This window comes from Sander lucioperca, chromosome 22, assembly GCF_008315115.2.
Source record: "Sander lucioperca isolate FBNREF2018 chromosome 22, SLUC_FBN_1.2, whole genome shotgun sequence".
Lineage (NCBI taxonomy): Eukaryota > Metazoa > Chordata > Actinopteri > Perciformes > Percidae > Sander > Sander lucioperca.
Window position 1 is genome coordinate 15,491,887 of NC_050194.1, and position 26,588 is coordinate 15,518,474.

A 26,588-nucleotide genomic window follows, 5' to 3' on the forward strand; every position below is an offset into this window, starting at 1 on the left:
GGGGTGTGTGGATGTTGGTGGTGGGTGTGTGTCTGTGAGTGTCTGGAGATGCATTTATGTGATGGGGGGGTGGGGGGGTCAATTGCTTTTAACTGTAAAGCACTTTGTGCTACATTTTACATGTATGAAAAGTGCTCTATAAATAAAGTTTGATTGATTGATTGATGTGAAAAACAATGTTTAGTTGCATCACTTTTAATAACAGTTTTATGAAAGTATCATCCAAGAAATCATTTCACTATATACTGTACATTTATACAAATTACTATGTAGAAAATATTTTTTTTCAATCTTGCACAGGCACAAAATACACCAATATTCAGGTCTGGGTTTGAGTTTCTCTCACAGACACTTTCAGGGGGGATAATTATCTTTAGTTGAGGCAATCAACCCGTGTTGAACACCAGGCACCAGAATGCAATTACAGATTGTAGGTTTAAGCTTCAGAGACAAAAACACCAGACAGGCAGACACAAAAGCGTACAATTCAATGTCTGTACTACAAGTACTGTATGTGAAAAGACTTCAAAGCACAAAAGATTTTTAGGTCTTTTTTTTTTTTATTTTCTGGCATGTTGTCCATCTTTAAAATACACTGAAGATTACTGATATGCAGATTATCATCTTTTTTACATGGTACAGTGAGACCCTGATTCCTGTGTAATGACACTGTTATAGGATTACTCTACAAACACAAAATAAAAACACATTAGCTGGCATACTATCCTTATGAAATGCATCATAATGACAACTCACTTTGCAACAAAAAACAAGACAATGCCCGTACAGTCCTTACAGATGCACAATTCAAAAGGAGATGACATTAAAACAACCGATTTAAGTCAACAATAAAATCAAGTTAAATGCTATTACACAGGAATCTGTTAAATATCAAAACAAAAATATTAACAGAAATGCTCTTTTCACAAGTGTAGCAAAAGACTTACAATTTATCATATATATAATAGTAACAGGTGACAAGGCCTAAAATAAATGATAATCTCTTGCCATTTTGTCATAAAAACCTGACAAACACATGGAATCTCAAGAGATAAGAGGGACAAAGACTCACATTTGTTCCAACAAGACACTGTACAGCTCAGGGTGGAGGTCGGGGCTAAAAATGGTCGACAGCTTTTAAAATTCTGCAGATCAACAGGCCCCCTCCTTCCATGGAAACATTATAAAAAAGTAACGTAACTCATTGTACTCAAAGATCGAAATAAAGTCATGGTGTCAGAGGGCTCCTAAAAAAACATTACAAAACAAACTAGTAAACAGCCAGAGGAGCATGATGTCCCTGGTCTAAATTTTTTTTAAGCAGACGTCTTTCTCTTAAATGGCATCCGCCCACCACATAAATCCAAGGGCAACAGCAAGTTGCACAGCAAAATGACCCAATAACCAGCTACGGTAAAGAATTGACCAGAACATCAGTGTTAATCTGCATTATGTAACTTCTTTAACAGTGAGCACACTGAACAAAAAACAATCTGGATTTTTGTAACAAATGAAACTTCCAGTTTGCTAATAAAAATGGATCTAACTTTTCTTACGTTTTGGAGTTTTCCATGCTTTAGTTTTATGACCGATGGTTTGTTCGTGCCTCCTTTAGTTTTGCAGTCTTCACCTACATGCAGCCGCTGGTAGTAGTGATTGCAGTCTCATGTCTCAGCAGCATTTGTACATGTATTTCACAGAAAATACAGACGTTAGCTTCAGCTGGGTGGATGATACATATGTACAGTAAATGCTAAAACCGATCATTAATGGTAATTGGCAAAGTGGTGTGACGAAAATACGTCGTCAAAACCCTATCATGTGGTTACGGGGTGTTAAGAGAGTCCTAGCCTAGCGCATAGATTTCCCCACGAAAAGGCAGAATGATATCAGTCCATACAGCAAAGGCTTCTCATAAGTGAGTAATGCCTTAGCACCATATAATACCACTTGTTGGCAAGCAAAAAAACAAACAAAAAAACGCAGGCAGCATGTGTTGGATATCTACCAGCCATTTTTTTAATCATCTCTTGTATTTCCAACTTGATGTGATCAATTAAACTTTCATATACCTTAAGGTACAGACACCTTCGCTTTTCTCTCATGCTGAGCAAATGGACGATGAGGTGTCACAAAATAGTCACGACCGAAGCTCCAATAGGTGCAGATCCCCCTCATTAAATCGGTCTCTGATGTCACTCTGATGTCAGGCGGGTTCCCTCTTAGCGCAGACAACAAGCAGACACAGTTTTGCCATGATAACTGCCCAAGCTGAAGGGAAGCGATTTTGGGCCCAGTAGGTGGAGGAAAGGTTGTTTCAGAGATTGGAGAAGGATTCATGTGACCAGAGGTTGATGTGTGCAGATTAGAGCAAAGGGACAGGAAAGATAAGCAAGGTTGTGCTCTTGTGGACTCGGCAAGTTTCAGTGAACACTTGAGTGGTAGCAGCCGAATGTAATCTTCTACATGTACCAATGTCTTGTCTGTGGAAAGGCCTCCAACTGGGACCTGCGCCATAGTGAAATAATGTGACCTCAGATGGTATAAAAAGGGACCCAACTGGATTGACAGCTTGAGACTCAGACACAGGTGCCTTGGTGTGCTGGAAAAAGGGCTTTTCGGTTCTTTAAACCCTGGGTCTTGTCCTTAAAATCTGATGGTTTCTGCTGTGAAATGTCTATCAGCGCACTGGCAACGATGAGTCCTAAAGACGGAAAAGAGCAAGAAAATTGTGAGGGTGGTGAAAAACAGGCTATTTCCACACATTTTTGTTTGTTCAGAAAGAAGGATTACAGGTGTGTCTATAATATTTAAAACACCCAATTTTATGTAGAATATTTTTGCAGCTTCCAAGAGCAAAATTAAAAAACAAATTATGTGGAGATTGGAACCACATTTTCAGTAGTAACATCAGTAAATAGGAGCATGGTTATATATTTATTTGTGATGCAAATGTGTGACATTTGCTGTAAGTGATTATATATATATATATATATATATATATATATATATATATATATATATATATATATATATATATATATATATATATATATTTCTGATGGTGTACAGGATGGCTGTTTGTGATGTTTGAAATTGAACGATGGACCTGCTTTATGAAAAGTAAATTGGATTCAATGAGTCTCGCTGTGGCCTGCTCACTCTAAAAATACAATACATTTACAACGCGACAGACTTATGGGTCACTGAACCACGTTAAATGTGCGTGTGGGGAAATACATGTCTTATACATACACAACATAGGCTGAGTGACAGGTTTACAAAGTAGTAAAATCACTGGCCATGAGGATGAGAGAAGTAGAGTTTGTGCTTAATGTTATATGCAGTAATATGTGCCTGCCTTTGACCAGGTACATGTTCATAAATAGATGTTTAGTGCAGTAATTAATTGAGACGGCGTCGGCATTGTCAACGCAACAGGTGCAACCCAAACCTGATTAACATTTATCAGAATTAAGCAGAGTATGGTGAGCATCATGGCAGTAAAAGAGCGGTTTTATTTTTTTAACCACACTTCACCATATATACACAATTGTTACCTGACTGTCCTGGGGGAGGTAAGTCTGAGAGCCCAGAGGGCAGACGCATGAGGACAGTCAACACAGCAGCTTTCCCTCCTGAACACGGCTCAATCGCTACAGGTTTAGGTGCACCCTGAGAAGAGAGACACAGCAACAACAAAAAATGACACATTTTAAAGATGGATGACTAAGAAAGACATCTTTCCAATGTTCACTGGTTTATTTGGATTTTACGGTAAAAAAAATAGCTTTATCAGCTGCACAGACACCAATTATAGTGATTTGAGATAAGGTGTGACGGACAGGATGCATGATAGAAGTACTTTATTGACTTGATTGGTACAAGAACCCAGGATCTCTTTACCAACCCATCTTAAATCAAAGTGATGTGACAGTCACACTTGGAAAGATCGACCAGCAGACCAACAGTCAGTGATACAAGCTGCTGAAGTTGCTGCATTAAACACAAAACACCCTCCTCCTGAGACAAATGGTTTGATTGGTCACACAACAAAAACATATATGTGTGTGTGTGTGTGTGTGTGTGTGTGTGTGTGTGTGTGTGTGTGTGTGTCCTCCTGTCAGACAGTCCATGTGTTGAGGCAATGACCTACCCTCTCAGTTAATGGCCAAAACTGCTTGTCTCAAGCGTGAAAAACATGCCATCCTGATAATAAATGTCAAGGGTTTCACAGCATGTTTTGGATGAGGGGATAGAAATTAGGGAATAATAACATGTCTGAATAGAATTGACTTTTTTTTTTATCTCTCTGTGACTGGCTGAATTTAAAATGGAGATAAGAGTCAGAAGAGGCAAAATGGTAGAAAAACAGGGATGTACAAGCACATGCATTAAAACATGAGAGAATCAGGAGTGGGATGTGCTCATTTGTAGTAACATGTTCCACTGAAATTTGTTGTATATTTCACCCTGTGCAAACAGCACCAAAAAAAAAACTAAATATAAACAGTATGTTGTAAGTGTAAATTATACATTCAAAAGTTACATGCAGATTTGAAGTCATTTAATTAAAAGTAAGTGAAATCTTGTTTGCTATAAAGCATGCAGTGTAATTTCCCATGCAACTTTCAATTAAGTTTGCTAATTCAAATGCCATAGTTCACAACTAAAATTTGTTTCTTTGTTACTTGGTAACATAGGTGTTTTATGCCATTTTACATGAGGAACTTCATTATACAAACAGTGTAACATTTGGAGCAAATAAGAAATTAAAATCTTGAAAAAGTCTTAAAAAGATAAATTGAAAGAAACTATTGGAAGTTGATTCTGAGAGGTACTGGATTAGTCCTTCATCAAAAGAGAAACGTCTTTGCATAACTAATTTGCTGAGGTTATGAATGCTGACAACATTGGCCCACGTTATTTTCCATTTGCCTGTACTACTGATCAGCTGGAACTAACACAGAGGGACAGAAAGATGAGGAGAATGGAGAGCAGGACAAAAGGTGAACCAAAGTAGAAAAAGACAGTACATTAAATGTGACAGACACAAACTCTAATTGTTAATCAGTTGTTAAACTGTCCTAAGAAGCCCGACATTTATAACGTTTTTACTCAGGCCACAAAACTTGATGAGTGCACAGATTACAAGGCCTGATTTCAAACATCTACCCTATCACTGTTTGTTTCATTAGTTTTAAAACTAATTTACATGCAACCCTGGGTCAACTGTAAGTACAACCTAGATACATTCATTAGTTTTGTTGCCTCTTACATATGATTATACTACATGTAATGCTCCGAAGGACTTAAAACCTTCACAGGCACCGTGTGAAAGCAAACACAAGGAGGCCAAACTTCAATTTAAACACAAGGAGTCATACTGTACATAAGAATACAATAGTTTCTGTATTACAGGCAGGCTAGATACTGACAGATATTGTTTATGTGCATCATTACTCAACCCAATTAAACCACATGATCAGAATAAATTCTCATGCATCTTTTCAGCTGCATTCATGATCGAGAGAGGCCCATATTAGATCTACCACGGACATACAAGGGCAATTAAATTGCCAGCCATTTCATGACCATTCAAGTGATTCTGCTAATGAATAGCTACAGTATGTAAGCCATATTCATGCAAGGGAGCTTTTAAGGCAGATTCCACTGCAAGCTCTACTGACTTGGACCACTCGGTGAAACATCATTACAGCTGTTCCAAACTAATTCCTAACACTGAGACACTTTACACATTACATTAAAAGACCATTTGTTTACACATCCTTTCTACACTGCCACTCCAAATGTAACTGTAGTAACCTTTGATTGTACATTTTAAATATGTAGGATTACCACCATCACCTCATGTTTTACTATTGGGCTCTGTTTACACTGGCTCTGTTAATCTGAACATATTTCTTAATTTACAGATCATACACAAAGTTGATAATATCACTAGTATTAGTATTAATATAAATCTTGGTAGTATTATTAGTAGAGCTATAATTGCTTGTATCCTAGTGCTGTCTATTCCTTGGAGCGTGCAATTCTACATTACATTGTTGTGCATTTTTTTGGGAACTACACTGAACCGCACAAGTAACGTCACACCAATGCTGTGATGCCATTAAAGCATAAAAAACACATTTTTGTTTGTGTGAAAGGCAGCGATAATAGCAAAGTCAAACCACCTCCTTTCTTCTATTAACCTGGGATAATAGAAATATTCCAAAAATGCAGGGGAAAATAAAAAACCCAATCAATAAATATTTTCAATCATAGTTTTTTTTTTTTTATCAAAGTTTTTTAAAATTGCTGTCTCCATTTTCATATCTTCCAAAGAAGGTTTACACAGCCTGCAACTCTACACACACACACACACACACACACACACACACACACACACACACACACACACACACACACACACAATGTATCTGCTTTCCTGCTGACAGGTGTCATCCATCATACTAGCTGTCCGTTAGTGCTTCCATATGTTGAATGCCGGCCATAGTGAATAGAGACATCTGTGACATTGAGGCCTAGGCCTGCAGTGTTTGGGCCCTGATTGGCTCTCTGTCCAACAGCTGCTGACATCTTGGTCACTAAAAGCAATGTCCATCTCTTGGGGGTTTAAACCAACCAAAAATAGAGGAAATGGGCACAGAGGCTGTTGTGATTTTCTCTGGGACCTGCTGGAAAGATTTAGTGACAGACAACTGGTAATAACTAATGCAGTGAGATCAGTGCTGACAGTACAATCGGGAAAAAAAGGGTCTTAAATGTTTTCATGTGTTGGAATGGGTGTGAGGGGTCATTTTGGTACTGCAGCCCCTCTGTGTCTTGTTTCCTGTGCAAGCTGCATAATCTCTTAGTGTGGTTATGATCCTCTAAAAAATTCTCTAAACTTTGTCCCTGAAATACCGTAAATAAAAAAAATTCAAGCAAACCTCAAGACTTCCAAACTGACCATCATGTGCCTGCATCTAAACGTACATTATCTGTACAGTCTGTCTTGCCTGCACTAACTCAGTGAGTGAGTGGGCCTGAGTTTAAAGTACAAACAGAGCTGGTGAAACAAATAGGAAACCAGTGGTGCTAGCGTGACATCAGTGTCCTCTTTGACATCAACAAATATTTAAGTGGTGCCAGATGCTGACCAATTAACCTTTATAAAAGAGAATTAGACTCGTTTCATATGCTTCACCTTCAGCTGGAGCCAAGGCATGTGATGGAGCTGTATGTGGTCCAACATGTGCATTTGCACATTTGAAACCGTATAGATTGGATTTTTCTGGGATGAATCCAAAATACATGGACATATTTAAAAAGCTGTCAAAAGCTACGTTGTGCTATGGCTGAATATGACTCTGTGCTTCATTACAGTATATACAAATATATCAGTTATATAGAGATAGCTCCTTAATGCAAATCATCTTAACAGCTGGAAACCTAAAATAGAATAAAATCATTAATGTGTTATAGTAAGTACATATTTGTTTCTGTCTGTATTTAATGTTTGTTTATTTCATATTAATGTTTAATATGTTTATGTATGCACCAACAACCAGGGCAAATTCCTTGAAAGTGTTACTTACTTGGCAATAAACCCCTTTCTGATTCTGATTTACTGAAGTACAGTAGTAAACTATCGCAAATGCTGCAGCAGCTACATGACCTCTGAAAAACACATATTTTCAACAGAGAAATGTGTGTTTTGCTTTTGTTTCCATGCAAGGAATGCTTTATGACCTTTGCGGAAGTATATAAGATATTCATGTTCTATTTGGCTACTGGATACATCTGGATTTAACACCTTGCCTACGGTAATGCTGGCGTCACACATCGTTGAATGTCATTTGAGAACATTTCTGAGCCACTTTTTTTTTGGAAGAAAACATTTGGCATGTAAATAATTAACCAAGCAACACTTAATTAAGAGCTGCTTGGCGAATTAGATGTGTGCAGGATTTACCATTAAGGCTGTCACCATAAGATGTGTTTTTAAAACACATTTAGGCTATGAACTGGGCAGGAAAACTGCTTGCTTGTACAGTTGTATGCTGAAGTTACAGTGTACTTTATGTCTTAGGCGCTACTGAAAAGCATTCAGCATACAAACTGTGAAATACATTTAGAACACAAGCATGTAAATCAGGGTTCTCAGGTGTTTTTCTCAAACAAAACTTGTATTGTAACTTCCTTAAAGGCTGTACGGACATCTAAGTGAAATTGAAAGTCAAGTGCTTATAGGTTCATTCTGCATCTTGAAAGGGTCAAGAAACAGAAGACTGAAGATTGTTTTTCCAGTAATCATTTCCAAAACAGCTTGGGATATTGTTTACAGCAATACTCTCCAGTGGATGCAAAGTCTCTGCCTTAATGCGCTCTATAACAACAACACTGTTTTTTGATTGTGTGCAGAAATGGGAGGAACACTACTGGAATAAATGATTAAATGACAGATTGACACACACGTCCAACTGACAAGTCTGTAATTAACATTTTACCTAAATAAAGGCAAAGCAGTGGTTTCCACTCAGACCATTCAGATTCAGACAGTACCTTACTGCTTTGAAAGCACAACTCAAAAAGTGCACTCAGAGAGCTAAGAAGCATTGTTTTTCTCCCCTTTCTCTCTTTACATTGCCCTTCACAACACCATAATGCACACTGAGTACCACTCAGTAATATACATTAATAGCTAATGTAGTGCCTCTTTCCTGGTTGCCACAGTGATTTTATTTCTCTCAGCGGCAGATGACACAGAGGTGGCTCTGGCTGAGGAAACACTGTTGGTCCTCCGATGTCAATTTGTGGATATAGCTCCCTATATTGTGTTTAAGCTATGCTTTTATCCCATGTGTCAGAGCCCTAGACTGTGCTTTGCGTCAGACTTCTTCTCTACTAATAAATAGGTAGCAACTGTACAGAACATTTCATATGTGCAAAAGCACGTGAGGTATAATGACATATGAATCAAAACCTGAACCTCAACGTGCAGTATGTTCCCAGTGAACAACCCTGGAGAACAAATTAGGCAAAATTAAAACATGCACACTGAAGAACAACAATAAAATAAAACCATTCTGATGTCATATGTTTAATATCAGAGCAATCCCTTTCCAACTCAGTGATGCTTTTCAAAGTAACAACCATCCTTTTCTTTGCAAGAAGATTAAAACGACCATAAAATCTATATTTTTCTTTTTTAACTTTTGAAAAATCTATAAAAATCTTTTGAATAATTGGCATCGTGACATCACTTCGTATAAAAGCTGTGGAACATCGATTGAAAAATGTCAGCAAGTCTGAAGCCCTGATTGCAGAGGACAATTCATATATATAAAGAAGACATGGGTAGAAAGGACCATCACTGGCAGATTTCTTATTGATGTGGGGAGGGGATATAAGGCTGACATCTTGTGAGTGGAGCACATGAGCTGGTTGAGTACATCACAATAAGGTCCAATGACAGTGGCACTACAAAACTATTGTATGTATGTCAGTAGAAGCACTTACAAATCTAAGATTGATTGTAACAGATGTGCAAAGATGACAAAAGGGGGATACATGGTCAAACTTGTTGGTGCTTGTCAGGACTCACAATAATCAAAATTGTGTAATGATTGATTGATTGATTGCGCGTGCGTGTGTGTGTGTAAACAAGCAGGACTCACGTCAACCACAGGCTGCAACAGTTCTGTTTCCTCGCCCCTGGCATCCAGTGCGAGCGCAACTGAGGCAAATGGACGACTGGCCATCTGCTGACGCTCTCTCATCAGTTGCTGTAAAAATCAAACACAGATGACAGATGAGCATGAACATAGAACGTAGTCTTATCAAACAAAATAGATAGATGAATGACAATTATGAGAAATATGCTCTACTTTATACATACATTATTTACATGTAATATACATCATAAATATATAAACCCTCAACACATTACATTTCTAATGAAGCTGAAAGAAACATTTTGAATTTCAGCCCTTCATTATAAAGAACTTATAGGAAGTCAATATCCAACGCTATCCTGTTACTGCATAAAAACACAACAAACACATCTGACAGTCAGGGTTATTAAATGCAATCCAACTCCTTAAAATATACTCATTATTGCTCACAATATGTAGATTATTATTATTTAGTGTTATTATTAGTCACTGAGCCCCAACTTTATATGAGGATTTCCAGTTGTGTACTTTCATTTTGTATTATAATATAATTGACTTGAATACTGAAATATTTTTTATATTTGATGAAATTTATTATTATTAAATATTTTGTCCATTCATACACGAGGTACCAAATTATTCCAAACTTTTTTTGAATATGATGCAAACTACAGTGACACAACAACACTATAACCCATCCCCACTACAAATACTAGACATAGGAACAGTCTTGAACCTAGACAATCTAATTTTAAATTAACATTAAAAACTTAGAACTCTCAACTTACTCATGGGTATATTGATCTGATCAACACACACATACAGGACACCACCACAGAGAACTATCCAGACGATTCTCTCTGCACAGAAATGCTGTTTAGGTTACTGACTCAGAGTGACACCTTTTCTGTTGCTTAGACTGAACAGAAAATAGCATCTCTTGTTCCCCACTAATCAATATTGTAAAACAACTAGCGCCATACTTTCATCAGCAATGCCGTGTCTGATCAATATCTACACAGGCCACCATTTTAGCACCAAGGACATCACTGATTGCTATTGGATTTGTGATGAGCTTAAGTGTGCTGCATTAGGATTCTAATTGTACTTCAGATTACTAAGCACATCAAGCGGTTGTGATGATTGGCATCATCATGTGCCCTTCTCATACAAAAGTAATACTAATACACATTATATAGTAGATATGTAGAAAATAATTTGCTGGATGCTCTGGGTTCTGTAACATTCTACACTTTATGTATGTGAGGAAGTTTAAAACTAAGTAGAAATAGTAGTTTAAAACGAGTAGAAATGATGAACACAAAAACATAGCATCTGTCCACCCATAGTTTAGCAACTGTAACTAAACACAGCAAACCTGTCACGCTATGGATTTCTCCACATGCTGAAGCTGTGTGCGTGCAGCTGTACAAAGAATGATATTTGCTATTTAAATAGTTTGGAGGGCCATATGTTTTTTCTTAGCCTTTTCAAAACCAAAAATACAGTGTTTGTCTGCTCAACGTACATAAGCTGCAAACGTTAGCATGTCTGGCTTACTAGCTTACTATCAAGGCCAAGGAACATTTCATTAGCTAACTACATTTTTCCTTATCATACTTGTAATACAAGAACTAACTACCTCAACACTGCAATACAAACAATGTTGTTTCTTTATTTACAAGTCTTATACATATGGTGACTTGTAAATGACTTTTTGCATGTTAGCTTTAGCGTCAGTCTATCAGCATGTTATCATGTATATTATGTATTATGTATATCAAATGCTTGTTTTAAAATGTGTCAGATGGAGAAAAAGAAAAAAGAAAAAGTCAGTCGGAGACGATGTTTTCAACTCAGCTGGAGCTAATGATAGCTTAAGAAGCTTGCTAGCTACAGCTGATAAAATCTGTTGACGAATCAGCTAGAAATAAGAAGACTGCTTTTATCTACTGCCCTCTAAAATCAAGAAGCCATTGTTTAAAAAGAGCCTTGCCACCGTTATCATTGTAAACTGCATGTGTGCCATGTGAGTAACTAAGGGGACATAATAAAAATCCAAGTATTCATTTTACTGCCCAACTCTTCAGCTAAAACTTGAAAAGAAGAAAATCTATTCAAGATTTAAAATCCAGCAGACAGTTAGTCCAACACAAATGCATACATTATACACAACACAGCACAAGATCCATATCTCCTACACTGTCACCATGAATCACTGAAAAATATGAATAACATAACACAACATCTGGGGTTATAGTTTGTTTAAAAAAAAAAACAATAGCAGATGGAACAAAGGACAATCAGTATCTTTTAGTGCTACCTTTGGGGAGACAAAACCTCCGCCTTGATGGAAGCATCTGGAACTCAACATGTAAAGGATGTTGAGGGTCCAAAGTGCACTGCACAGCTTGACAATTTTTTCCAGTTTGTTCCTATTTTAAAAGACTAAGACTGCAAAACCAGCAAATAATTAAAAAAAAAAAAAGGAAAAAAGGATGGCCTCAATAAAGAAAATAAAACATTTTCATCAGTGTCATGTCCACATTAAAACGTCACAACTTCCTTCAAAAGAACAACCGTAGGACAGTGCCCAAATACTTATATTGCTGCAATGCTGCCACTGGCTCACAAAAGAAGAAAATCTTTTATTTTTCAAGAACGCTAGACTGTTCAAGCACTTTCCAATTATCTCACATTATCCCTCTGATAATGTGCCTGTTTGGGTCAACTGTATGAGAATGTTGAGTTTTCTGGTGGTCTCAATCCTGAATAGGAATTTGTCCTTGGTGTCGTGATGAACCCTGGTATTCTTGTGTCCAGACCTCCCACCCTCACTCACTCTGAATTCAATTAAGTATTCATTAGTCTGGCTATTAATTGACAAAAATTCAGATGAGGTCTGGAGAGGTTGATAGCATTGTACAAGTGGAAAAAGAAATTCGGAAGATGGCGCTTTAAATTAACGTCTTGGGGGAATCAACGACTCCATCTATACGTCAGGTTAGAAAAAGAGTAATTCAGAGCACTGTATTCATTCTTTCAAATTGTTATAGTTCTGTTGAGGGTGTACACAGGAAAACATTAAACGTGATGGAAAGGGTGGTATTCAATTAATATGTCACTTGATCAGATACTTGAGAGCTAACAGTGACTCATGACTAGTACTTGCACAGGCAGTTTTTCAACCAGAGCCTCAATCAGCTGTGGCTTTTTATAGATATTGAATTACAAAAAGACCTTGCACAGGCTCACAAAACAACAAATCAAGACAGCATGTTCTCAAATCTAGAGGATACATAATGAACCTTTTAAATAACATATCTGAAACACATGAAATGGCAAACCACAATGTAATGAAATGTGTTTAATCACTAATATCCTAATATAAAATGATGACACAATGGTATAGCTTCTGTCTTCTGATTTTTATGTAATGTTCAAGAGTGTAAAAATGTTTATTGTAAGTCACAAGACACACATAGAGGCAATATTTAAGCACATATCATCTGGGCAATGTGCATACCATTTATGTATATTGCTGTATAACATATTTGTCAGATGTGTGGTGTTTCCCCGCTCTGGTGTGTCTAAATAAAAGCAACAAACACACAAAAAGGATGAAAATGAGAAAAATGGTCAGTGTGTTTTATATATGTTCTGTGTGTATCATACATAATGCCTTATTTGTGTTGATGCAGCCCATGCTGAAGCATTTCCTTCACCTTTACAGACTAGTTGTACAGCTTTACTTTCTCTCACTGGGGAGTGAGAGAAAGGTTGAGGTGGGTTCTATGTAAGAACTGTTTTGTTGAATCACTCTGAAAACATTCCCCAGGGGGAGGTAAAGCTGAGAAGAAAAAAAAACAGCGATATGAAATTGAGATTGATCACCTGATTGATTTTTTCCCTTTGTAGCTCTGATTTTTAAACTTTAAATCTGAGGGCCCATGTTGGATTGTTGTACATCTCTACTATTAAACATCAACCCAGCAACACCAAACCGATAGATTTGAGCTGCTGGGCCACCGCAGGTCGAAATGAGAATTTTTGCCCTTTTCGAAAAGATAAAAGCAGGATGGAGGGCCCGGCGGGGTTGTTGCAAAACAACGAAACAGCTCACGGCTTATTATGGTTTCCAACACAAGAGCTTCAAATCCAACTACTTCAAATTCAACTACTAACCTGAACATTCATTCTAAATGTCAGATAGCAGTAATGTTAACTTATCGTGTTACAGAATTCATTTAAAGCAACAAAGCATGAGATCAGAAGCAAAGTCAGAGAATGCTGGCGATTTGCTCTGTGTCCGGCACAGGCATCAAAGACTGTGCTGGGAATACAATCATCGAAAGAGTCAGTACAATACCAGAGAGATTCTAGAAATGAATGCAAAGTTAATGACAAAAAAGGCAAGAGTGAACTCTGCAAAAACAAGTTACGTTTGTGCAATGAAACTGATTTTGTCAAGAATACAAGCTGGAGCCATTCACGGTTGTGATAAGGGTGGGCATGCAGTGCATTGCTATGCAACTTGATTAATTTGGCAAGTGGGTGCATGAATTATCCGTCTTGTGAATACAGCATTTTGTTCCCTTCATTGGATTCTATAAAAGGGTAAGTGTCATCCCGCCTCTGAGCATATTCTACACATAAGCAGGTCACTTTGTCCTTTTCAAAGATCACTGGCTATGCCCACAGGCGCTGCTCAGCAGAATAAAAAAACTAAAATAAAAATATAACGCAAAATAAAAACAAATGCTTTAACAAGCTACACAGACTGGGATTAATGGAATTCCCTAAATAAAGATATCCTGTCTAGTAGACTGCCACTGTTTACTACACTGATATGATATTGGTGTGGTGTTGTGTCTAAGTACTAAGAACCCATTAGAAAACATGAATAATATGTAATATTGCAGTAATAGGAAAAGTAATGAGGGTAAATTCTAACATAAAATATTAATTAAATGTTACTTTCATTCATTAGTGGGACAGCTTCTAAGCTTCCAAGGGTAATCTATATCACAAGTTGAACTCCTAATCACAGGTACGCTCAATCATCTGTAACTTTAGAGGAAATTGTGAGTGCAAACTTTAAACTGAACAAGGGACAATCAAGGTGACCAGGGGCTTAAGAGTAGGATAATCTTATTATAGCAATCGATGACTGCTGATTGAGCTTTTCAAGGAAAGAGACTACATCAAGTCTGCAGAGGGACGGGGATGTGAGGATTTTGTGGGTTAGTAATGGGTTTCTTTCAGTTTTGTCAAGGCAAACACATAGCAAATTAGATAATTGAAATGTCTTGATTAAAATGGGTTGTTTACAGTGAGCATTTGTAGGTAAAGGCTCACGCTGATAAAACATAAAAATGTGTCTTTTACAGAAAACAAGACTCCGATACATTCAGATCGACTTATGCTCTGCATGTAAAAATGCAGCTCTTTAATTCATCTGAATGAGGCCAGCAGGGGTGCTGACGTAGAGGGCAAAAAACTAACAAACAGACAGGGGGTTGTGCGGCAAAAAAGTGAACCTGGCTCAACTGGACCGCAATCCATCCACCAATCAAATATGTGCAAGCAGACATTTCTGGTAGATTAATTTGTAACATGAACAGAGTATTTCTGCTGTAGTTCTACTGAAAATGTTGACCTGTTGGCTGTGATAGAGGTAAAGTCACCAACGTCAGTGACATTCATCCTCTGGACACCATAAAGGGCTGTACAAAATGTAATGGCAATCCATCCAATAGATATTTTAGTCTGGATCAAAAGTGTTGGACTGACCGACCGACATTGTCATCCGTCAAGCCACGCCGCTAACATTGCTGAATAAATTACATAAGAAAATAGGAACTGAACTACATTAGTGATATACCATTATAGACAACATACAGTAGTCCTTGCTCTTAGCCTTTACATCCATCACTATCTTATCCTCAGCTGACACAACAGGCAGGTTTAAGCCATCAGTTACAAACTGGCCACAGCAATTACCAACGTCATGGCCAGGACAGCTTCTATGGAAGGATGACAGCTTTAAATAAACAGATGGTAATTAGTTACTGGTGGATTTAGTAAATGAAATGCGTAAACATACTGAAAAAAAGAGAAGAAAATATCCTTTTTATGTTAACCGCTGCTCAATAATAGGTTAGAGTGCTTTTAGAGTGCCAGTAAAACATCACCGCTCCACACGACGGTCAGTACATATGATGCAAGTGTGTATGAGGCGTGTCTGCATGAGTGTGTGAGAGAGATAAAGAGAGAGGAGCCGCATTAAATAAATGCACGTTTGTGTGTAGAACATCTTCCGTATAGCAGTTTGTTAAATGTCAGCGCCCCCTCCGTCCCGTTCCACCCACAGGTAGCTTCAAAAGAGGTCAGCCCTCGTCCTCCTCCGTGGCATTTACAGCTGTTGTCGTTTCATCCCTTTGCCCGCCCCACTCAGGATCCAAGTCTTGACACTTATCAACTAAAAGTATTCGAATACAACAGCAGCACCTTGGGATCCAAGTCCTTTCAACTCCTGACAAAAAAGAAAGCCCTTATCTAATTAGTGCATTAGAGTGGTAAAAGATCAGCTTTGTAAGATTAACTCAAGAGGAATTACACATTATGGGCCCTATCTTGCACCCGGCACAGCGCAAAGCCCGACGCAAGTGTCTTTGCTAGTTTAAGACCGACGCAGTTGTCAATTTCCCATCCAGCGCTCACATCGTATAAACAGCAAATGCACCTGCGCCCATCTTTGCACCCATGGGCGTGCTCTTACAGGGAGGTGTGTTCAGGTGAATTCTTGGCATATTGCCATCTTAAGGCAGCGGGAAGTGATGGCGCCATTGACCAACAAAAACCTGGTCTAAAGTCAATAATGCAGCATTTCATTGTTATTTTAACAGCGAATTAGTAAAATGCGCCTAGGCTCGTGCACAGCGCGCGCACACACACACACACACACACACACACACACACACACACAGGGAAGCGCAGCAGCACACAAACATGCAAAAGATTACAAATAAAAATATTACGGTGCAAATCAGCCATCATAATAGCAATGCGCCAAGGTCCAAACGCGTCTGGCTTTTAAAGGGAATGGGAGATGACACTCTGATTGGTTTGGTGCATGTTACGCCCAAAACACACCTATGATTTAATGAAGACACTAAGGACAACCCTTTTGAACCATGCGCCCGGTGCACAGACCCTTTTTTCAAACTAGCAAAAGTGGATTTGGACACGCCCTAAACGCACCTGTGCCATGCGCTTCACGCTGTGCGCTTAGATCGTTAAAATAGGGCCCTTAGCACCTTATGGCTCTAAGTTTCTGAGAGTTTGTTAGTGGTTGTTATTCTATCCTCCATCCACAGCTAATTTTCAAATTTCAGACAGACGATGTCAACTTGGTTATGTACAAATACTCAAACGTGTTTCTAGTAAAAATCCAGTACATACAAAAACAGTTTCATTTAAACCCATTGCTTTTTACATCTAGCACAACCCAGAAGTACTTAAACAGATTTCACACCAGGAAGCCAATATAAAAATATCCAAAAGTTCAATCAGTATCAGACATCCATATGTCATTTGGCTGGACCAGTGTCTCATTACTGTCTCCGCTATCTCCAGAGGTCTCATTAGAACTTGTTTCTTCCATGTCCTTATATTCAATGGGGGCTTGTGAGCATTAGATGGCTTCAAGCCCAAATCCTTTCAGTCCATATTTAGACAAGCCTCGTAAGTGCATGGGCTGTTTAATAGCCCTTTCAAATTAACTGCTGACACAATGCTCAGTAAAGAGCCAATCAGTTCACCAATGGACGAGACTGGCGGCGCCGAATCAGTTAATCTAATATCGTACAAGACTTGGAATCATCTCAACACAAGCGAGTCATCACAAATTCTACAGAAACTCTTGTGATTATACCTTCACATTAGTTACTATGTGACAGAATGCTGAATGCAAACTAAAATGCATACTACTACAAGCAGTCTGGTAATAACATAGTATGAATGCCATCACATGATTGCCCCAAAATGATTTTTGTGGATAATTTGAGCCGGTTTAGCTGATGTGCTTCTTTGAAAATACTCCATACACTTAAAAGAGCACTCCACCAAATTACTATTGCGCTCCTATAACATTGGGGGGGCTCACGGTGGACAGTTAAAACAAAAAGGATCAAATTCGACACAGCAGAATCAGAGATATCGTCTCCTACATTCTACGCATCCTTCTTCCTCCTGAAAACCTGGCACCTACATTACCTACAAGGCTAAAGCAATAGAAAGCAATAGTATCTTGTAAAACCTGATGATGAAATAGCTGGTAAAAATCTAATAAACTGCAATTTCATAATGGGCCATGTGAAAAAAAAGACTAATAATAAATGCTAATTGTATTTAAGTTCATATGTGAAGCAAAATTGTGTCCCTGTATCTCTGTATATTATTTAGTCTAAATGGGTCAAAAATATAGAAATTACCCAATATAATTCCATATAATAATTATACATGTGCATGATTCTTTACATTTGAAGGGACTTCTTGATTATTACATCATCCATCAGTTCAAAACAACTGCTGTTAGTGTTGTAAACAGCTGCATCATGTATCTAAAAGATGAGTGTGCATTTTAAAATGGAGACTAATATAGTCCAGTCTTACTTGAGAAAACAAAACAAAACAAACAATGGCAAAGAGAGTCCTTTCTAGGACACAAAGATGGATTTGCGTATAACTGTCCTTTGAGCAGCCAATGCTACAGAGAGAAGATCTTGTTTTCTGGGAAGATTTTTTTAAAGAGAGATTGATTATGTCTGCACCTGACAGACACTGATAATAGAGTTCATCAAACAAAAGTGAGAAAATTTGGAGGTTGTTCACAGGATTGTTTCACCAGCTGAACCTTTGTATTTTAGCTATGGTTAAAAATAATGAAATTACATACTAAAATTACTTATTTTTGACACGATCCTAAATGGGTACTTTTTATCAGTACAAATGGTGGCAATATGAGGCCTGGATCTACATTAAAAGCTTATACTGATTGTAGTATGAAGTGTGCAGACTTAAAAGCAGTTCTTAGTTGTTTGACATTATAGCTACAAAAAAAACAAAAATTACTTATTTAAGTGATGCACTGGATGCCCCATTATATACTGTACATAAAACCTATTTAGTGTGACAGGATATAAGACAGACCTTAACTAGCTCAGCAATAATCACTACAAATGGCCCCACTGATTTGGGCATTATGGAAATGTGGCCAAGAGAAGTGCTACAAGAGAAGCAGTTAAAGACTACTTGCAAAGCTGAAGCACCCATAACAGCACTGCAGAACCTCCTAAAGGCAGCTACAGCTTTCAGGTAAAGGTGACCACCACAAAGCTTCGCTTTACAACTTCTCTTTGAAAGAAGGGCAGCTGAAAACGCCACAACAGGAACCTTACGGTATTACTTTCCTCAGGTTTATAAAGCTATGTAGTAGAAATGTTTATTTGTGTAAGTGATGCATTTTTAAATAAAACATAAATAGGGTGTGCAAAACCTTTTGTGTCAACAGGGTTTAACTGCACAAGTGATACAAATTTCATATCTTAGGCTGCTACAGGGTTTGCACATTCATTTCCATCAAACCTGTAATGATTTCTCCTTTGCAGCCAACAAAAGCTGCTTACAACACCCAACAGAATCCCAGAGGATTTCTAGGTTGTAGGATGGATTCAAATTCAGAAATTATGAGCACAGTGAGGAATGTAAGGTTCACGTTCCAAAGAGAGAAAAATATCATGTCTTCTTTACTAAATGAGCTAAAACCAAAATACATGGTGACCACTTTGACTGAACTTTACACTGGAATGGACAGACTCCAGGGAAGGTGCACTCAAACTGAGAGCAATAAAAATATACAGTAGATGTGTCATCTGCAAACAAATCTTTCAGTCCTTCTCACAGAATAAAAAGTAGTTTGTTCCTCTGGTGACAAAACTTTTCAATCACCTGAAATTAAGAGATGAGTGATTTTTATTTAAATACTTATCTACAGTATTTTCATCTGGCAGCTGAAGGGCAGCGACAAACAGATGACGGGAATGCCAAGAGCAGACAAAAGTGAGCAGAATTTTAATGACATGAGCCCATCTGCCTGCATTAATTTTTATTGACTTTAATTCTTTGGATAGGCAGGATTCGGAGTCACGGTAGCTATCATTCTTGTTTATTTTCATATATCAATTATAGGATATAAAATTGGGATCTTATGATTATCAATGTCATCCCCAAAGGGGAAATAAATTGTGGGAGCTTTATTAGTAGACTGCTGGTCATAAGGCTGGATGTGCACCAAATTAAACGTCCTACTATTGAGTATCAGACAGCATCTAGGAGAATATAGGATATGGCCTGAAGAGATGGAAATGAATGCTCTTAACAGAAACCAGGAGCCACCCCATGCAGTTTGGGTTCAGGGCAGTGAGGTGAATTTACATAAATTTTCTCTATTCCTCAATTTCCTGCCCTATATCTTTCTTACCCTCTTTTTTAAAATTTCTTCTGTCAATCATTTCATCCTTCACCCCTTTTTTTCTCAACCCCATCTTTCACTGAATACTAATGGTTCATTCTATCCCCTTTTCCTTCACAGTCATTCACAGTATCTCTACTCCCTCATACCTTTTCCACTCAACTTGAATCCACAATTTATCTCAATATGATAATTTAGACTTTAACTTTTAACCATATTTATTTATGACAAAGCAATCGATCAAATACTGGGACAACGTAGCCATTAGCAGATACTCAGATATATTAACAGATATACTTTGAACGATTTGTACAGATGAGGACTTATCTGTTAAAATGCAGTTTGCTTTAAGTTTCAAAAGTGGTTCAGAAGAACTGGGGCATTATCGAGTTTGAGAAATGATATTTGCAGGCATTGTAATTTGTAGGCACTTGTGAAACTGTGTGTGATAATGGTGCCTTAGCAAACATATTAAGAAGTAACCATTTTCTCTAAAGAGAATGGGAAGGTACTTAAATATTACCACGATCAGGTGTATGTCATAGGACAACAGAATGTGTTTTATGGACTTACTTCTCTCCGTCGTGACGCCCAGCAGGTCTGTTTGATCTTCCACACCACTGCAGCCACCAGGAGAAGTGATAGAAAGCAACTGGAATAAAAGAGAGGAAACAATCTCAAGCAAGATGCCTTTAATAAATAGCCGTCACTGAGAAAGTGCACATATATATTCTCTGCATACAGGGAGCACTCAACCCTTTACTTAAAGCATTTTGCTTCTTTTATTTGCATGCAACAGTAGATACTGAATTAAGATGCAGTTTAATCCAGGAGAGTAACGTTACCATGTTGCAAGGATCCCTATCTTTACATTACAGTATATCCTACACCAGCTGCAATAGTTCTGGTTCTACACACTCACATACTCTACCAAGAATGTATTTGCCAAGTTTGTGTACACTCACAATATTTTCTTGATATATTAAAACAACTACGATATTACTGGCTTAAACAGGAGTAAATATTCAAAGTTTCCCCTTTAACTTCAAAAAAGACAACACAGGGGAGATGATATGAAGAGGTAGCGCATTCATTTCTTAGCAGACTGAATATTTTGGCCGATTACTTCAATTAATAACCCAACAGTAAAAATCATTAGTCAAGGGAAATTCAACAAGGTCCGAGAGTTGCTGGGATAGAAAAATATGAATGATTGAGAGCTTCCACTTCATTATCCTGGTGACGGATGAGAGTGTTAAGATTATAATGCGCTGAAGAGAAGTTCTGCACTTTCTATGAGCTTGTTAGAGCAACATGTGGGACGCTGAGCACTGCGGTTAGGTAAAAATATATGGAAACAAAATAAAAAGGTCAAGTATTGGTGTTAATTTACTTTAATTTCCCCCCAGATTGCTCTGTCATATATGTATTTTATTATCTAATTATTCTCTACTCACTGAATTAGAATGGAACATGACCCTGTTCCTGATGACCAGGAACAAAGACAATCATATTTGGATTTGAAATCCATACTGTAATATGACCAATGAGTCCTTGTCTTCAGGGACATGCAACATTTCTAAAATGAGCAGCCTGGTCCAATAAGCACATTTCACCAGAGACACATGACTAGCTCGGATTTCATGGGCACATTTGTTTGATATCTTCACTTTAGTAGGCTTTCAATTTGTCGGCCACACCTGCTAGATCTATTGGCCAGGATCTTTGAAGAAGGCGATAGAGTCTGTGAGGAATGTGATAACACTTGGAAAATACAGCTTGTCAAATAAAGCAAAGAGGGGGGCTGCCAAGCCAAAAAGAAGAAGAAAGGGAAGTGGAATTAAAGTGTTGAGTGATGGGAAACTCTGTACTTCAAACAGCTCGTCATCGCACATGGAATTTATTGCTGAGGGAAACCTTTCATTCTTTTAGAAATACTTGCACCATCTTAGACGCCTTTGAAGATAACAGTGGATGGAGGAAGGGGGTGTCGTGGGAGCGTCAATGACATTTTAATGCGGCAGAAGTGACAAAAATCCCTAGACAGATGTTTGGCTTTCATTGTCACTATTTTAGAATGTGAAGAAGCTTAATTCCCCTTTGCTGTTCCTTCTGCTGTTTATTAAAAGACCTCTGCAATCATTAATGTTCTAACGGCTTAAGGTAGTGAAGGACAAATGTAAAATGACTAAGACAAAGATTATATCACATTTTCTACAAGTAGTTATTGATATGGGATAGGATCTAGTAACAGGGGGTGTGAACTTTCATTCAGCCAAAAAAGCAAGACAGTAGGAAGCGGTCACACATTATAATTAATTTCCTGAGTTTACTAATCTCACAAAAATCCCACTGTTCTTTATGCCATTTTACATTGTTGTTGTTGTTATTATGTGTGTTTATTTTTATAAGATTTTTTTTAGCATTTCCACCTTCAATGGATATGACAGCTCAGACATGAAAGGGGAGAGAGAAGGGGAAGACATGTGGGAAACCGTCACAGGTCAGACTCGAACCCTGGACCTTCTGCGTCGAGGAATAAACCTCTCTATATATGTGTGCCTGCTCTACCAACTGAGCTAACCGGCCAAATTATTCTAAGTTTTTAATAGTAGGCCGCCAAATATGTCTTTTGTTTAAAAGTGATTGTGTCACACAACGTGTAATGCGAAAACTGTCCTTTGACAGAGAAGAGTGAACTGAACACAGCTTTCTTTTAATTACATGCCCGTTTCTGCAACCACAAGGCTACAGTTACCACAAGGGAACGCAATCAATAATATCTATACCTGCTTTCTACTGGCTTCTTATGCTGTAAAAACATGATCCAGGAAGCTCTGTAAAAAGCACCCTTAAATTGCTTAAAAAGAAGACATGATTATGTATTATAGGATTAAAAATAGAATTCTGAAATGTACTGCAAGCCTGAAGCTCTTTCAAGTATTTACACATTTACATGCATTTTAAGAGTTCAGTTTTGTGTGGTTGTCATTCGACCTTACCTGATAATTTTATGAATGAAGTTGGTGATTAAAAAAGTGTGCATGCATGATTCTTAATAAGTCTACTGCTTGCACATATATGGTATAAACACAGTGACACTAATGTCTTATGTGCGCGCACACACACACACACACACACACACACACACACGCTCACACGACTGGTATGATGCTTGTTAACAAGTATAAATAAGAACCTGGGGTTCCACCTTAAGTAAAGCGCAGCATCCTATTAGACAGTTCCTACAGCATCTAATCAGAACGCATAAAACAATCAGACTCTAATTAGATTACAACTAAGCAGTGCTGTGCAAGTAAATATTGTTTATGAAGTCACTAAAATGAAGTAGCAATGTGGAAAGTGATGGCTTGTAGTCAAAAAGGTGAGGCGATATTTGAAAAAAACTCAAGAGAAAACAACAGAAGGAGAAAACAGCACTTGTTCCCAGTCATGCCGTCATTCCTTCACTCTCTATCTCTCATACAAGGAGGTCCAGAAACCCTGAGGGGGGATTTGACATTTTGTCATCAGGCTGATTATGTTTCCTGCAGGTCCATCCCCTCCAAACCTCCCTCACACACACGCAACTGCCTGTGACTGCATCAGGTTTTTTTACTTTCTCCTGAGTTTACGGGTCACTGAGAACTGGACAAAAAGGATGCAGAAAAGACCCGAGAGAATTAGTATAACCTGCACAATAATGAAAAAACAAACAATACACTGAAGGAAACAGATGCTGCCAAACGGAAAAAAAACTATGTTCTGTGTAATGGATGGCTGGGATTAAATTCCATTGGATTCAGAAAGCACAAATTCAACAAATCTTTGAATTGGAGAGAAATTAATGACTAAAGAAACAAGTTTTTCGTAAATACCATTCAAACAACAATTTCCAAAAGAAAGGAGTACAATGCTATGGGCACACATACTTTAAAAAGACCAAAACTGTTCCTACTTTTTTTTTTTCTGTGCCCCTATTGTGACCCTATTCAAAATGGCTTTCTGTGCAAATGATGCTAGTAGCTGTCAGACACATTTTTAGATAAAATAATCTCCGTCCTTCTCCCATTTCCATCCAAGAATTCCTGAATTTGGCTATTCAACTGTAATTCGATCGGATGGAGACAGAAGATAACTGATTGTGTGACAGCTTTTCGGGAAAGTTATTGTGGGCTGGGCAATGATGGGCAGGCGCCTTGGGCAAAGGCTGTCTTCTATTCCCACCTTGACAGCTACACAGATAATATGTTAGTACAACTGCTACTCTGGGGAGAACACCTTAAAATAAAATAAAACACACATCTACACAGAAACTGCACCATGGTCTGTAACTATTAGTGTCAGGTGTGAACATACCTGCACTGATCAAATGATTGAAACCAACTTAACTTATCCACTAATCATTTGACTGATTCAGCACGATGAAAGTAAATAAATCTTTGTGAGGGAACTTCATTGAGGGTCGGCATTCTTTTTTTTAAGCCAATATCTAACTTAAAGCATACATTATCCAATCATACTCATATCATATCATATCATATCATATCAATCATAGGGCATCATAAACACACAACTACCCACCCTAGAAGACATTTACAGGGCTTGATGTTCACACAGGAATCCTCCCACCCAGCCAATCACCTTTTCACCCTGATGCCCTCTGGGAAGCGATACAGGTCCATGAAGGCCCGCACATCCAGACTTATGAACAGTTTTTACCCATGTTCCATAAAAGAACTAAACACTAACAAATAATGGTGCAATAGCAGTCTTTCTGCAAATCAAATGTGCAATATCTGACTTTTTTATTTTTATTATTGTATTTACTATATTTATTGTTTTTATTCTGTGTCTTTTACCTTTATAAGGGTACGGTCATTGTATTTGTGTACCACTGAGGGTGAGTTGCATAAAAATTTCGTTGGACAGCTGCTATCCAATGACAATAAAACGTATTCTATTCTATACATCCTCTTAACGTATTCAGACTTTGCTATGCTTTTGAGAGAACTCAATTGACTCATTTTGAACATTTCAATGAGAGAAGATCCATCGCAGCTCTCAGGATGAAAAATCATTAAAGAGCCTGTATCTTGATCGCCCATGCCTTCTCTTTACATGGCACTCACAGAGCAATATGCACCTATTTAAACGGTTATGGCTGCTTCATTTGCCACTTGAAAAAGGAAAATCGCTGCCTTGAAGACACAAGAAGCATTTGCATGTACTCTGTTAACAGAACAGGCTGAAGTAACTCAATAAGCCCCAAAATGGAGAGGTGGTGGGTCAAATTCTGGATGATGCTTCTTGACTGCTGAATAGTGTGTACAAGTAGTATAGATATTTGACTCACTTACCTGAAAAATGTGACAAAGAACTGGACAAGATCCATGATACTGTTGTGTTGGGAGAAGGCAATCTATTTGAGAGAAAGAAGAGAATGAGAAATTACTAAAAATCTGACAAATGCCAGGGCAGTAATATTAAAAACTAATATTTGACAGCCAACATGATATGAACATGGGTATAAATCACCATACTAAAAAGGTAAATGAGGCTTTTGCAGCATTCACAGTCACTCCAAATTTCTTTGGAAACTTGAACATTATATTTAAAATCTCTGTTGTTAATAATTATGTAATTCTAACACTGTTCATTTCGATTGAGTTCTCCTAGTTGATCCGTGACATTGTGAAGGGGTTAACACGATAATGGTGTCGACAGTTCAAGTCTGCAGTAAGAGCAGAATGGACCTGCTAAAAGGTCACTGACGAGATGTCTTCTTTAAAAGAAATAAGAATATAGTGGAAAAAGATAAAAACAGGGCAGAAAGCTTTTCATGTGCAGACGATCCACAACTTCTGAAAATAATAGTTTTTCCCAAGTGTTTCAGAACATTAATCTATTGATACTTTTTTATGAGTTAACTCAAATATGTCTAACGCAATGTATTCTGAGCCAACAACAGGCTCTTTCTTAATGACTTGAGGCCAGAGATGAAAAACATTAACTTGCAAAAACACAAATAAAACCTAAAAATCCAATACTAAATATGACTATAACATTACAAACTTTCATTGTTTTTCAAAAAAAAAAAAAAAAAAAAAAACTCCATTGAGTAATTGAGTAAAGGGACAACTGTCCATAACAACACATCTGCTGTTGGGGTAAATAACATATATTGCATCTCTTGTATAGCTGATAAGTGTATTTATGTCAGCAGCATGGCCAGTGAATAATGGACCAGAAATATATTTTACCTTCATTAAAAGAGGGATTACACACAGTCCTAGCAGCTAAATCACATCTGATAGGCCACATCACAGTGACAGGTCATTATCTACTGTAGATGCTTCGAAGGCTTTTCG

The 26,588-nt window shown here is 37.8% G+C and overlaps 1 protein-coding gene across 2 annotated transcripts in view; it reads right to left on the bottom strand.

The window, feature by feature from the left end:
- Positions 1–563: 563 nt before the first annotated feature.
- atrnl1b (attractin-like 1b) overlaps positions 564–26,588 on the bottom strand; it is a 60,893-nt gene continuing 34,868 nt past the window's right edge. Inside the window, exons 25-30 of one of the 2 annotated variants that reach the window (XR_004107660.2) lie at positions 25,578–25,639; positions 20,791–20,869; positions 9,687–9,794; positions 3,561–3,675; positions 1,509–2,704; positions 564–1,460 (exon numbers count right to left, since the gene is read on the bottom strand). Coding sequence is in view for 1 of the 2 variants with exons in the window: in XM_031315068.2 (XP_031170928.1) it covers positions 2,580–2,704; positions 3,561–3,675; positions 9,687–9,794; positions 20,791–20,869; positions 25,578–25,639 (489 nt within the window). In the remaining variant the exon portion in view is untranslated. Of the gene's footprint in view, positions 2,705–3,560; positions 3,676–9,686; positions 9,795–20,790; positions 20,870–25,577; positions 25,640–26,588 lie in introns of both variants that reach the window. The other variant, XM_031315068.2, reaches the window with a different exon arrangement.